Source organism: Anolis carolinensis, chromosome 4, assembly GCF_035594765.1.
Source record: "Anolis carolinensis isolate JA03-04 chromosome 4, rAnoCar3.1.pri, whole genome shotgun sequence".
In the NCBI taxonomy this organism is placed as follows: domain Eukaryota; kingdom Metazoa; phylum Chordata; class Lepidosauria; order Squamata; family Dactyloidae; genus Anolis; species Anolis carolinensis.
The window spans coordinates 209,006,106-209,020,083 of record NC_085844.1 but is presented as its reverse complement, the minus strand read 5'-3'; the positions used below and the strand labels follow the sequence as shown (position 1 = coordinate 209,020,083).

The following is a 13,978-nucleotide window of genomic DNA, read 5'->3' as shown; positions in this document are numbered from 1 at the left end:
GAGGATGCCAACTTTTTTATTTCTAGATAACAGCAAGTTTGTAATAATGTGAGGCACAGGGTAATATCCTCATATGCCAATTTCCAGGGCAGGAATCACATGCTTTCTGTTATTTCCATTGACTCCCCTTCTCTCCCTTAGTCTGTCCTGCCTTGTGTTCATTGCATTCTCGCTTCATTAATTTCTCAGCTTAACTTTCAGAATTTACAACATCTTGCATTTATTATGTCATCTCTGCTTTAACTCTCTGGAATCTTTCAATTTCTTCCTGTTCTTGCGCAAAAGCAAATAAAACCAGCTTTATATTTTGCTTTCTGTCTGTTGTCTTCATTGTGAAAATGAAGGCAGAGCAAACAGATTTAACTTAAAAGAAAAGGTGTAACTGCTATATAAGGGATTGAGAAAGATCTGTGGATTCCCCAAAAAGTTTATATAAAGAACTAGCTGTGCCCGGCCACGCGTTGCTGTGGCTTGTCTGGTGGTGTTGGTGAGAAATTGTTGAGGTAGTGGTGGTATTGAATGTCTGTTGTATGGTTGTCTTTATGTTTAGTATGCATACTGAAGTGGATTATATGGCAGTGTGGAGTCAAGATAATCCAGTTCAAAGCAGATAATATAAGATTCTAAATGGGTTATATAGCTGTGTGGAAGGGCCTTGAGTCTACACTACCATATAATCCAGTTAAAATCTGATAATCTGTGGAAGAGGCCTAAGTGAGGCCTAACTGTGCCTGTGCCCTGGGCTGAGTAGGTTGCTAGGATACCAAGTGGGCAGAGCTTAACCTTCAAACTGGCAGCAATTGGATAAAAACTATTATTCCTCTCCCTCTAATTAGGACTTTATTTTTCTTTTCTTTTTGTTGTATCAACCTAGAGCCGTGAATGATGGATTGTGTTGTCAAATTTCGAGGTTGGGGGGCCTGTAGTTTTGTTGTTTTGTCCACTGCCCTGATGCCATCACTCTTTTATATATATAGATATAGAAAATAAGAATTTTGGACATAAAGAGAAATATCAAGAAAATGATTAAAATTAAACTAAATGTTGTGTGGCTTCCGGCTGTATGGCAATATTCTAGCAGCATTTTCTCCTGACGTTTCACCTACATCTGTGGCTGGCAGATTCGGAAGATGATGTTAGTCAAGCAAGTGGAGTTTATATACCTGTGGAAGTTCAGAGGAACATTATCTATGATGGGATTGCTAGAAATGCCATGTCTCTAAAATCTATTTTTTGAAGGAAAATTAGGTTGCTTCTGGCCAGAGCGAATGGCTATACTGGAAAACCATTTAGAAGAAAATACTTTCCATATATTCTTTTCCTTGAATAATTTGCAAGAGAAGTAGGAAAATAAAAAGAACATAAGGATCTCGATAGATGAGAGTTGGTTGCTGATAGGAACATAGGAAGCTGCCTTAGTCAGATAATTGATTCATCTGAATCACAACTGTCATCTCTCGATGGTTGCAGTGGGCTTCTATGCCTCAGTCATGGTTCCTTCAAAACTGCCTGGAGATACCTGCTATTTATCATTCTTCACCCAAGTATGACTAGGCTTTGATCCTATTGCCCTGAGAAATCAGGTTGGGGTGTGTTGGGTGGAAGGGTATGGCTGCTTACTTGTCTGTTTTACAATACTAAATATCAGCAATTTATCAAGACTTTATGTGCAGACAAATGATGATAGAACCTAATTTGAAATCAATGAGGTGTTTGGAAATATATTATAAAAAGGTTACAGGATAGATGGCATTTTTTGTTTGTGTTTGTCTTATAGTATCTTAATGATATATAAAGAAGGTTTGAGCCTTGATCTATGACTCATTGTAAAGTTACTATCCTTCTTGTAATACAACACATTTTATGTCAAGGTTTTGCACATTTGAATGTTTTCCAGTTGCTTTTTTGTTGTTGTTGTCTGAGGCAGGTCAAGGAAGTTGTGAAATCTATGCAAGATTCTGACAGCATAGCCGAATCAGAACAGGAAACAGTGCTTCATGAGGTATTCAAAATTAAAGATTATTACAGTAAATTATGTTAAATGAAAGTTCTGGTACAGCTGATCGCATTTTTGCCCTTTTGAAATCTGGGATCTTCTTCATCTTTCAGTGAGAAAGTAATTGCTTTGCTGACACCTTTTTATAAAGTGGGTGTATGCGCATACCTTCAAGTCACCTATTGACTTACGGAAAGCTCATGAATTTCATAGTCTCTACTACTAATGTCTACACACCAGTTTTGCTGAATAGATTAACTTTTAAGGTGAGCGTGTGGCCTGAAAGCTGCCTTTTACCATACTCCAGATTCCCACATTATATATTTCACTTTTACTGGATCAGTAAGATAATTTAGAAAACATGCAATTACTAGAAAGTGTGAAATAGAGGCAAGAGTTGCTTTGAACCACAGTTATACAATTGGGAAGATTGCTTCTGTAGTCTTTTCCCGGGATATTGTTAGTAACACTTGGTTGCTGTTATCATAACCTTCATTATGAGTACATTGTATTTTCCCTGGTTCATGTGGGGGTTCAGGGACCATGCAAGGTCTAAGGTGCCAGTAGAAGTCAGACAATTCTAGATCTTAAAGGAGGACTGGGAAATTTATTGAGTACATTTGCCATGCTAGGAATGCTTGGACTTCAGTTGCTTGCACTTCTGCAACTTAAAGTAATGCATTTTATATGAACAGTCATACAACATTATAATTCAGAGGAATTAAGGCGAAGCATCAAAAGTGGACCAGCTGAGCCTGAATTGGATGAAATTTTCCTTCTGGGATTTATTGTTTAGAGAGGGGCCTTTAAAATGCTCAACCAGAGAGGTCCCGAGCCTTACTAAACTACAAACCCCAGACTTCTGCGGGAGACTTTAAAGTGGGATGGACTCTCTTCACCCTACTCTTTAAATTCTAGTGTGATGAGATCCTTAGTCTTAACTAAATCAGGATTACAGCGTGATTAAGTTGAACTTTTTCTTCCAGGAGTACAGACCTTCTTTCAGTAGTGAATCCCGGAGTGGCAGTGCATCCCACAGAGATTCAGAAAGCACCCGCCATGACTCTGAGACGGAGGATATGCTGTGGGACGACTTGCTCCATGGGCCCGAGTGTCGCTCCTCTTATACCAGTGACAGCGAGGGAAAGGCAGTGAGTGCCGCTCCTCTTACACCAGTGATAGCCAAAGGGAAAGATGCAAAGGGAGGCAAAAGAGACTCGAAGGAGGATGTTTTCCAGCAGGTTGGTAAAATGGAAAACTTTCCTGTGATGTGCTACTTCTGCCTGTGAATTAAATGAAAACCTAGGTACGAGACACTGAGAAGTGGTTGTTTCGCCACCTGAAAACTATGTCAGAATTTTTTGTATAGTTATGTCACTTCACTATGTGATTTATAGTTATTCTTCAGCTAAGGAGTATGAACACTCAGAGAGTTGCATAAATACTTGTAATAATGATGTTGCAACCCACTTCAAGCTGTAAGAAGGAGTGGATAACACATGTATTATTATTGTTACTAGTACTATTATTATTATTTGGTATGTCTACAATGTATAATGAATTTTCCTCCTCGATTGTCGTCGTGGTGAGGAGGCTTGCGTGTTCCAATGAACCTGCGGGCACAACCACTGGAGTCATGCACTCCCAGGAGGGGCCACAGGGGAGGATCCAGGCCAAGTACAATCCTCAACAGCGGAGCAGGCAGAGGATAACATGGTACATGTTACAACGGCTGTGAAGGTGGAAGAGGGCTGCAACAAATTGAGAAGCCACTGTCGTTGTGTTAATCACACTACTGCTGGGACTTCACTCTGTGAAGACTGTGTATTGACCGACCTCCACACATTAAAAAAATCATGCAAAGGCGTTTTCCAAGAAAAATAAAAACAAACCAACAAAAGTCCCATGGCGATCAGCGAGTAGCGACGGGGGCAGGACTGTGAAATCTGGAAGCCCCTAGTCACAGACTGGCATGTGGGCGGTGGATATGGACTCAGTCACTCTACCTCAAGGTCTGAGGCAGTTGAGTAGTTTGGCAGCTGTATCCATGACTGAGCAGCCCTTTTTAGGATCTGCTCTGCTCACCCCACATGGGGAAGGGGCTGGAAAAGGTGCCCTAAACATAGTCTGCCTCTCTTATCCCTGACTGGACTGCCACGTCCAGAGGGGTCACAACTCTGTGGCTGAAAAAGAAAAATGAACTTTGGAACATGGAACGTACAGACACTGTTGGATAACACTGACAGCGAACGCCCCGAACGCAGGACTGCTATCATTGCAAGGGAGCTGGGACGCTTTAACATCGACATAGCAGTGCTTCAGGAGACCCGGAGAGCAGGAGAGGGACAGCTGAAGGAAGAAAAAGGAGGCTACACCTTCTTCTGGAAGGGACTGCTTGAAGAAGAGTGAAGAATACACGGAGTTGGCTTTGCTATCAGAAATGACCTGGTGAAGCACCTGACTGAAGCACCCACTGGCATTAACGAATGACTCTCAACCCTCTGAATTAACCATGCCAAAAACCAACAGGCAACCATCATATGTGCCTATGCACCAACACTAGATGCTGCCAAAGACATCAAGGAAAAGTTTTATGTAATCTATGCAATTACACGTGCCAGAGACCGCCGCAATGTGCTTCTCACAAGAGCCATGACAGGTGCTGATGACTGCTGGAAAGACCACAGGTTAATCCGATCCACAATGGCTATCAAGATCGCCCCCAAACGCAGACTCCAAGGAAGAAAAATAAGGCGTAAAATGAACACCCAAGCCCTTCAGGAGTCCTCCAAACAACACTCAAGCATCATCTACCCACAGAACACCCCGAAAATGTTGAGGAAGATTGGAACAAATTGAAGACCTCCATCATCACAGCCTGCAAAGAAAGCATTGGATACCAAACTAAGAAACATCAAGACTGATTTGACAATAACGACAAAGAGATCCAACAGCTAATTGATAACAAAAGGAAAGCCTTCCAAACATGGCAGAGAGACACCAGCTGTGCTGCTAAGAAAAAGATCTACGCCAGTGCAAAAGCTGAGGTCCAAAGAAGGACCAGAGAACTCAAGAACATCTGGTGGACAAAGAAGGCTGAAGAAATCCAACACTTTGCAGATACCCATGATGCTCAGGGATTTTTCAAAGCCACAAAGATAATTTACGGACCAAGAAACCATGGCATACAGCCTCTACACTCATCAGATGGAACCAAACTTCTGAAGGATAAAACATCAATTGCACTACATTGGAAAGAGCACTACCAGAACCTTCTGAATCGCAGCTCCAATGTGTTCTAAGAGGCCCTCTCACAAATCCCACAACAACAAACCAGGGATGAGCTTGCAGCACTGCCTAGTTTGGAAGAAGTCAGCAATGCCATCAGCCAACAAAAAAACAACAAAGCCAGCGGACCTGATGGGATTCCTGCTGAAATCTTCAAAGAGGGTGGACCTGAGCTGATACAACAACTCCACCAGCTCATTGAAAAGATATGGGTGACTGAGAAAAACCCAGCAGACTTCAAGGATGCCACCATCATCACCCTTTTCAAGAAAAGGGATAGAACAGACTGCGGGAACTATCGCGGTATCTCCCTTCTAACCTTCGCTGGGAAAATCTTCGCAAGAATCCTTGCAAACCGCCTTCTCCCTGTCTCAGAAGACACCCTCCCAGAATCCCAGAACGGCTTCTGCCCCTCCAGAGGAACAGTGGACATGATCTTTACTGCACGACAGCTCCAAGAAAAATGCAGGGAACAAAACCAATCTCTGTACATGGCATTCATTGACCTTGCAAAGGCATTCGACAGTGAATCGCAGCGCTCTCTGGACCATTCTCCAAAAAATCAGGTGCCCTGACAAATTTGTGAACATCCTGCGGCTCCTCCATGATGACATGATGGCAACAGTCTTGGACAGCAACGGCTCCCAAAGTGACCCATTTAAGGTGGAATCACGTGTCAAGCAGGGATGTGTTATTGCCCCCACCTTATTTTCCATCTTCATCGCTATGATAATTCACCTTGTTGATGGGAAGCTTCCCACCGGAGTGGAAATCCTGTATCTGACAGATGGCAAGCTATTTAATCTCAGCAGACTGAAAGCCAAAACCAAGGTCACCACAGCATCTATTATAGAACTCCAATATGCTGATGACAATGTGCGCATTCAGAAGAAGACCTATAAGCCACTCTAAACACCTTTGCAGAAGCATACGAGAAGCTCGGCCTCTCATTGAACATCGAGAAAACCAAAGTGCTCTTCCAACAGGCACCAGCTAACCCCTCTGCAATGCCAAGAATACAGCTTAATGGTGTCACATTAGAAAATGTTGATCATTTCCACTACCTTGGCAGCCACCTCTCCACAAAAGTTAACATTGACACTTAAATACAACACTGTCTGAGCTGTGTGAGTGCAGCATTTTTCCGAATGAAGCACAGAGTGTTTGATGACCGGGGCATCCGTATAGATAACAGGGTGCTTGTTTATAAAGCCATTGTCCTCCCAACCCTGCTCTACGCCTGCGAAACATGGACGGTCTACAGACGTCACACTCAACTCCTGGAGCGTTTCCATCAGCGTTGCCTCCGAAAAATCCTGCAAATCTCTTGGGAAGACAGGCAGACAAATGTCAGCGTGCTGGAAGAACCAAAGACCACCAGCATTGAAGCGATGCTCCTAAGCCATCAACTCCGCTGGACTGGCCACGTTGTCCGAATGCCCGATCACCGTCTCCCAAAGCAGTTACTCTACTCCCAACTCAAGAATGGGAAACGTAATGTTGGTGGGTAGGAAAAGAGATTTAAAGATGGTCTTAAAGCCAACCTTAAAAACTATGGTATAGACACTGAGAACTGGAAAGCCCTGGCCCTTGAGCGCTCTAACTGGAGGTCAGCTGTGACCAGCAGTGCTGTGGAGTTTGAAGAGGCACGAATGGAGGGTTTAAGGGAGAAACGTGCCAAGAGGAAGGAGCGTCAAGCCAACCCTGACCGGGACCGCCTTTCACCTGGAAACCAATGTCCTCACTGCGGGAGTACATGCAGACCAAGAATAGGTTTCTTCAACCACCTAAGAACCCACCCTCAAGACCCCACAACTGGAAGACCATCATCCTTGAACTACGAGGAATCGTCTAAGTAAGTAAGTAAGTATGAATTCAGTTTGACACCACTTTAAATGCCATGGTTCAATACTTTGGAATTCTGGGATTGTTAGTTTGGTGAGGTACCAGCCCATTTTGGCAAAAAAGGCTAAAGAGCTTGTAAAATTACAGCACCCATGATTCCGTAGCATTGAGCCGTGGCAGTTAAAGTGGCATCAAATTCTTCAATGTGGATTCAGCCATATTCTGTTAGCCCATCTCGGTGTTGGTCATAAGTGGATTCAAGGAGAATGAATATTGCTAGATGGATCTTGGTGCATCCCTCTCATCTGCCTGAGTAATAAAAGTGGCTCACGTTTTGTTAAAAAAAAGAGATTATCTCAAACACTGTAATTGGTAGCATTTCAGAAACCTTTCAATTGGGGTGCTGCCTGGCTTAAGATAAACATGAATACTCAAAGTTTCAAGACTATAAATTTATGATCTTGTAAACATCAATGGCATTAGCCCAGTTTGCATTTGAAAGGAATGCATTGTATCAAGAAAGTATTATGGTGTGTGATAATTTTATAATGAAAGGGCTATGAAAGTGTACTATTGAACAGCAGGAGGAATTAATGCATGCTTGTTGTGTAAAATGATAATATGGAAAATAGCCTAATAATGAGACAAGATAGAAGCTTTAGGAGTACACTTTAGGTTTGCAATTTTTTCTTTTTTCTTTCATTTTTACTAGAGGTTAGAATTCCTTATCTGGAAACTGAAATGCTCCAAAATTCTATATGTGGATGGCTGAGATAGAGAAATCTTTGCTTTCTGATGGTTCAATGTACAAACAATTTGTTTCATGCACAATTTTTTTAAAAAATATTTTATACAATATTACCTTTTGGCTATGTGTATAAAGTTTAGATTAAATATAAATGAGTCCTGTCTCTAAAAATCTCATTATTTATATGCAAATATTCCAAAATTTCAAAAAATTCAAGATTTGCTCCCAAGCGTTTTGGCTAAAGGATACTCAAACCACATCAAGTTTATTAAGATATGACTTGCAGCTGCGAATGGCCCACTAGAAGACAAGAATTAAGGATCAGAATTCATGTCTTTCACCAGAAAGTTCCACTTGTGGTTCCCCAAATTTTCTTTATTTATTTGAAGCTACTTGGATGTTGCTGTTGTTTAACAGTTTAGTGTCAAATCTGTCCAAAAATTGTTCGCTCTACTTCTTTAGGATATCTCTTCAGGAGAAATTAATCTGTGGATAGTCTTGGAATTATCTAACACTTGAATCTGCAAAAATAGTATAGTCTGTATGCCATTAATAAGACATGGCATCCATAGTACCAAACAGATTTGAAGGTTTGGATTTATCATGGTAATTATGCTTATTCAATTAGGGTCCACTATTAGCAGTATATGCTTTTAATGGCAATATGTTCACTAACACGTGACTTAAGGCTGCAGTTTGAAGTCATATTAGAGACAGATTTTTCAGAATGTGTCTCAGAGATGCATTTTCTTCCCTAGAACCATTTATTCTGGCTGCAGAATACAAGTCCTGCCTCTACCAAAGTGAGTGCTCTCATTTGGGAGGGGAATGAATGCAAGAAGGTGGACATGTCTGTGCTGGAGATCAGTGGAGTTATCATGAGCAGGGTAAGTTATGTGCATTAATAGCAAGCAAAATGAAAGGATTTCTCTAGATCAGTGGTCCTCAACCTGGGGTCCCCAGATGTTTTTAGCCTTCAACTCCCAGAAATCCTAACAGCTGGTAAACTGGCTGGGATTTCTGGGAGTTGTAGCCCAAAAACATCTAGGGACTCCAGGTTGAGAACCACTGCTCTAGATCTACAACAATTTGAGAAAGTATGGCTCGCCAAATGTTGGATTGCCATTTCAATTGCCCACAGCCAGTAAAGCAAGTGAAGAAGGATAAATGGGACTTTTGTCCTACTTCATGTGGAGAGCTACATATCCCTTTGTTCTACATGGAGAAGGAAAGATTGTTAAGTGTTCTGTGCATCTCAGTAAAGTACGAGATAGCAAACCAGTGTTTAATTATGAGAACATGGAATTTGGAGGCGTCTTCCATGTTTTAGTGCATTTGCCACCCATTACCCTTATCTGTATTCAATCATTAGGAACTCTCAGGCAAATATATCATCTCTAAAGATGTGATTTGCTCCTTTCACTGCATTATTTTGTGAATGTCTGTTCATAGACAATAGGCTCCATAATGAAACATGCAAAATTAAAATGTTTCAGCAATCTGTGTAATTTTGCTGTTGTTTTCCTCACAAATAGGTCAACGCATGTCAACAAGGTGTTGGTTATCAGTGGCTGGGAAATATTGTTACAGTTGGTTTAGCCTTCCTCCCTTTCCTGTATCGCCTTTTCCACTCAAAGACATTGGAACAATTGTGGACCCTTTCTACAAAAGAACTTTTATACATCTTTTGTGGGGCTCCCACAATCCCCCCCGTTATTGTCCTTGCTGCCATCATCTTCCTTGAGCGCCTGTGTCTTACCTGGATGTTTTTCTTCATGATGTGTGTTGCAGAGAGAACGTATAAACAGGTTAGTCTAAACATTCAAATAGGACCAAAATATAAGAACCACATTAAAAGCTCCATCTCGTCTTTCTTTTCTTCTCTCCCAGGTAATTTGCTAATAGGATGGAATGAATGTGGCATCATTATACTTCAAGCATCATCACAAGTTGTAGTTTATTTTTGCAGTAGAGTTTGTTCTTATATTTAGGAAGAAGAAATGAATGCAGATATAGGATAGGTGACTCCTGCCTTGATAACAGTTCCTGTGAAAGGGATCCGGAAGTCTTAGCAGACTACAGGCTGAACATGAATTAACAGTGTGATGTGGCAGCTAAAAAAGCCAATGCGATTCTAGGCTGCATCAGTAGGAGTATAGTGTTTTGATTCAGGGCAGTAATAGTTCCACTCTAGTCTGCTTTGATTAGACTTCGCCAGGGCATCAAGTTCAAGACAAGCTTGAATATATCCAGGGTAGAGTAACCAAAATTGGTCGAAGGTCTGAAAGCTGAGCCCTGTAAGGAATGGCTTATGTAGCTGGGTATGATAGCCATGTTTAAACATTTGAAAGGATGTCACATTGGGGAGGGGACAGGCTTGTTTTCTGCTCCTCTGAAGATTAAAACATGGAGCAATGGATTCAAATTGCCCAGGGAAAAGATTCTGCTTAAACATTAAGGAAAGTTTATTGACAGTGGAAGATGCTGCCTTGGAGTGAGGTGGAGTCTCCTTCACTGGAGGTTTTTAAGCAGAGGCTGGATGGCCATCTGTTTGGGGTTGCATTCACTGGATGTTCTGCATGGCGGGGGTTCAGCTGGATGACCCTTGGGGTCTCTTCTGATTCTGTGACTCTATTCTAGAGCAATGTTTAATTTAAGAGATCATTAATATATAATTTTTGTTCATTAATGTGATTTTAGTGATTTAAAAATGTGATAAAAGAAAAAATTGAGTGTGATTACTGATAGTAATGAGCAGTTGACCTTGAATGACACTGGTTATTCTTTTGCAGCGATTTTTGTTTGCTAAACTTTTTAGCCATATCACGTCAGCTCGGAAAGCCAGGAAGTATGAAATTCCTCATTTCAGGCTCAAGAAAGTGGAAAATATTAAGATATGGTTATCGCTTCGCTCTTACCTAAAGGTGAGCTCAAGTTAACTGTTGACATTGCACCATAAAGAGAAGCTTCAAAGTAGAAGTAGGGCTGTATGCCACTGCAGACATTTGGATTGCAAGCTGTTGGGCAGATCTCTCTGTGGTCCTTTCCTTTGTGTTCTGCATTTTCTATGCTCTAATTGCAGATTATTACTATTATTTTGGCAGAGGCGAGGCCCACAACGGTCTGTTGATGTGGTTGTATCTTCCATCTTCTTACTGGCTCTGTCTATAGCTTTCATATGCTGTGCACAGGTGAGATCTCTTTACTTATCACAATAGGGCAGATTGAAATATTTCCCTTGAGTGAGGCAGTCTGCATGTGCAGAAATTTTGGAGTTTTCAAATGGCGAAAGGGAAAGTCATTTGAGAATCTCCAAGTGAGAATCACCTGTTTGAAAATGAAGTTTTCACCTGGTTTTGATACAAGTGCCACATGGAGCACAGTATTTTCCAGCAGAATGTTTTTCCAAATAGCTTCCCCTGTAAAAAGTGATCACTCACATTCAGCTGCATGATGAGAGGCTCTTTGAGATGTCCTGGTAAGTGACAAATTGCTTTGGCACAATTTCTGTCTCACAGAGGGATGCATTTCATGATCTGCCACACATGAAATAATAGGGAAGCATCATGCAACCAGCTAGTTGTTCTTAAAATAAAAGATGGTACCTAGATTCTCTTCCGGTAAAACCAGTTTCTTGATTTCTCCATACCCTTTATATCCCAAATGTGTCTTTCCCTGTGCAAGCCATCTTGAATCAGTCAATTCCCAAACTTAAGTGGGCAGATGTGGTCTATTTTATTTTATGTATATCCTGCCTCTTTCTCTACATGTGATCCAAGATGGCATAAAATGTTTTAAAAATACAGCACACTTTAAAACTTTTAGTACAAAAGTTAAAATTGGAACCAGTGGCATCAGCTTACCTTATGTATTCATGTATAAGTCAATCTCATGTATAAGTTGAGGGTAGATTTTGGGGTCAAAATTACAGATTTTGATATGGCTCATGGATAAGTTAAGGGTAATTCTGCGGAGAAGGGAAGGCACCAATGCTGCCTCAAGGATCAACTGTCCCTCCTCACTGCCTTTTCCCATCCAGGCATTCAAAAGGGCCAGATGTGGTGCCACTGTGGAGAGAGTAGAATCATAGAATAGTAGAGTTGGAAGAGACCACATGGGCCATCCAGTCCAACCCCCTGCTAAGAAGCAGGAAATCGCATTCAAAGCACCCCCGACAGATGGCCATCCAGCCTCTGCTTAAAAGCCTCCAAAGAAGGAGCCTCCACCACGGCCCCGGGGAGAGAGTTCCACTGTCGAACAGCCCTCACAGTGAGGAAGTTCTTCCTGATGTTCAGGTGGAATCTCCTTTCCTGTAGTTTGAAGCCATTGTTCCGTGTCCTAGTCTGCAGGGCAGCAGAAAACAAGCTTGCTCCCTCCTCCCTATGACTTCCCTTCACGTATTTGTACATGGCTATCATGTCTCCTCTCAGCCTTCTCTTCTGCAGGCTAAACATGCCCAGCTCTTTAAGCCGCTCCTCATAGGGCTTGTTCTCCAGACCCTTAATCATTTTAGTCGCCCTCCTCTGGACGCTTTCCAGCTTGTCAACATCTCCCTTCAACTGTGGTGCCCAAAATTGGACACAGTATTCCAGGTGTGGTCTGACCAAGGCAGAATAGAGGGGGAGCATAACTTCCCTGGATCTAGATGCTATACCCCTATTGATGCAGGCCAGAATCCCATTGGCTTTTTTAGCAGCCGCATCACATTGTTGGCTCATGTTTAACTTGTTGTCCACAAGGAGTAGATGTGGTTGGTGCCTTTAAAAGTTTCTCCCAGGGATGAACCCTTGCCTTTTACTACTTCACTCAGAGAGGGGGATAGTTCATTTTGCTACAATATTCACATTGACCCATGGATAAGTTGACCATGGTTTTTTGGGTTGATTTTTTTTTTGGACTTATATGAGAGCATATAGCAGGCATGGGCAAACTTTGGCCCTCCAGGTGTTTTGGACTTCAACTTCCACAATTCCTAACAGCTGGTAGGACTGCTATATAAAGTATACTTTTCCTAGTTTTAGTTCCTAGTCAGTGTGGGGAATGGAGGCAGTGTTTTGCTGTTTTCACACCCACTGATTCTCCTCTGCGTATGTTCGTCCCAGTTAGGAACATGATAACTTCCAACCCAGTGCGGGAACAGAGTGAGGATGGTTATTTGGAGCTGAATCAAGTGATGAACTGCCTGCCCGTTCTTCCCAACAGTTCCACCTCCCCATTTCTAATATTATCAGATGTTCAGGAATATATATTTGCCAAAGTAACGCACAATTCCATTCTTATGTCTCATGCGGACAGGCCAATGTTGTGTTTGCTAACTAGGGTCCACAGTTGAACTTGCTTAAGTTGTCCATTCAATTACTGGAGAAGAACAAATTTCTGAGCAAAGAAAAAAAGGAACATTCCAGTCTGCTGATTTTGTCATGTTGCTTTTCATAGGTTTTAAAAGGTCACAAGACATTCCTGAATGCTGCTTACAACTGGGAATTTCTAATCTGGGAAACAGCCCTGCTTCTCTTCTTGTTGCGTTTGGCATCCCTAGGCTCCGAAACCAACAAGAAATACAGTAATATTTCAATTCTGCTCACTGAGCAGGTATTATTCCTTACATGTGCTGTTTTTGTGACATTCTGTTCTCAAATAAACAACCCAATGCCAAAAACTAGCTAGCTTAATATAACTTTTTCCCAGTGCCAGTTTGCCATTTATGCCTGGAGGTATTCAAACCCTTGGTTCCTAGAAAACCTCTGAACAGTTAACAAGCTTATATACTGAGTAGTTTAAAAAAAAAATTATTGAAGAACAAGCTTATTTTCAAATCGGATGTTTTGTTAGCACTGTTTAAAATGAAAAGTTTTAATGTGAACTTTTATAACAAAATTCAAGGTTATATTTTCACCTTTTAAGGGAAAGCAAACTCATGTATGTTTGATGGAAATTAAGCCAGAGGAGGCTACTTTTAACATATACCATTTAAGGAGTGTATTAAAACCCCACTTAGCTCAATTTCTATATGCCAGTCTTTCAGCTACTGTTTTACTCCTTAAAAACAAGGAATCAACACAGCCTTATTTCTCACATACTTTCACCTACAGTGTTGCATT

General features: G+C 41.5%; 1 protein-coding gene across 4 annotated transcripts in view; it reads left to right on the top strand.

Annotated features, from left to right (window-relative positions):
* The window catches only part of phtf1 (putative homeodomain transcription factor 1), a 47,024-nt gene that overhangs the window by 30,415 nt on the left and 2,631 nt on the right, over positions 1 to 13,978 (top strand). For all 4 annotated transcript variants that reach the window (XM_008110052.2, XM_008110051.3, XM_062979696.1 and 1 more), the window contains 7 exons: positions 1,928 to 2,002; positions 2,983 to 3,237; positions 8,636 to 8,764; positions 9,413 to 9,685; positions 10,670 to 10,801; positions 10,982 to 11,068; positions 13,314 to 13,469. In XM_008110052.2, the coding sequence (XP_008108259.1) occupies positions 1,928 to 2,002; positions 2,983 to 3,237; positions 8,636 to 8,764; positions 9,413 to 9,685; positions 10,670 to 10,801; positions 10,982 to 11,068; positions 13,314 to 13,469 (1,107 nt within the window). The remainder of the gene's footprint in view (positions 1 to 1,927; positions 2,003 to 2,982; positions 3,238 to 8,635; positions 8,765 to 9,412; positions 9,686 to 10,669; positions 10,802 to 10,981; positions 11,069 to 13,313; positions 13,470 to 13,978) is intronic.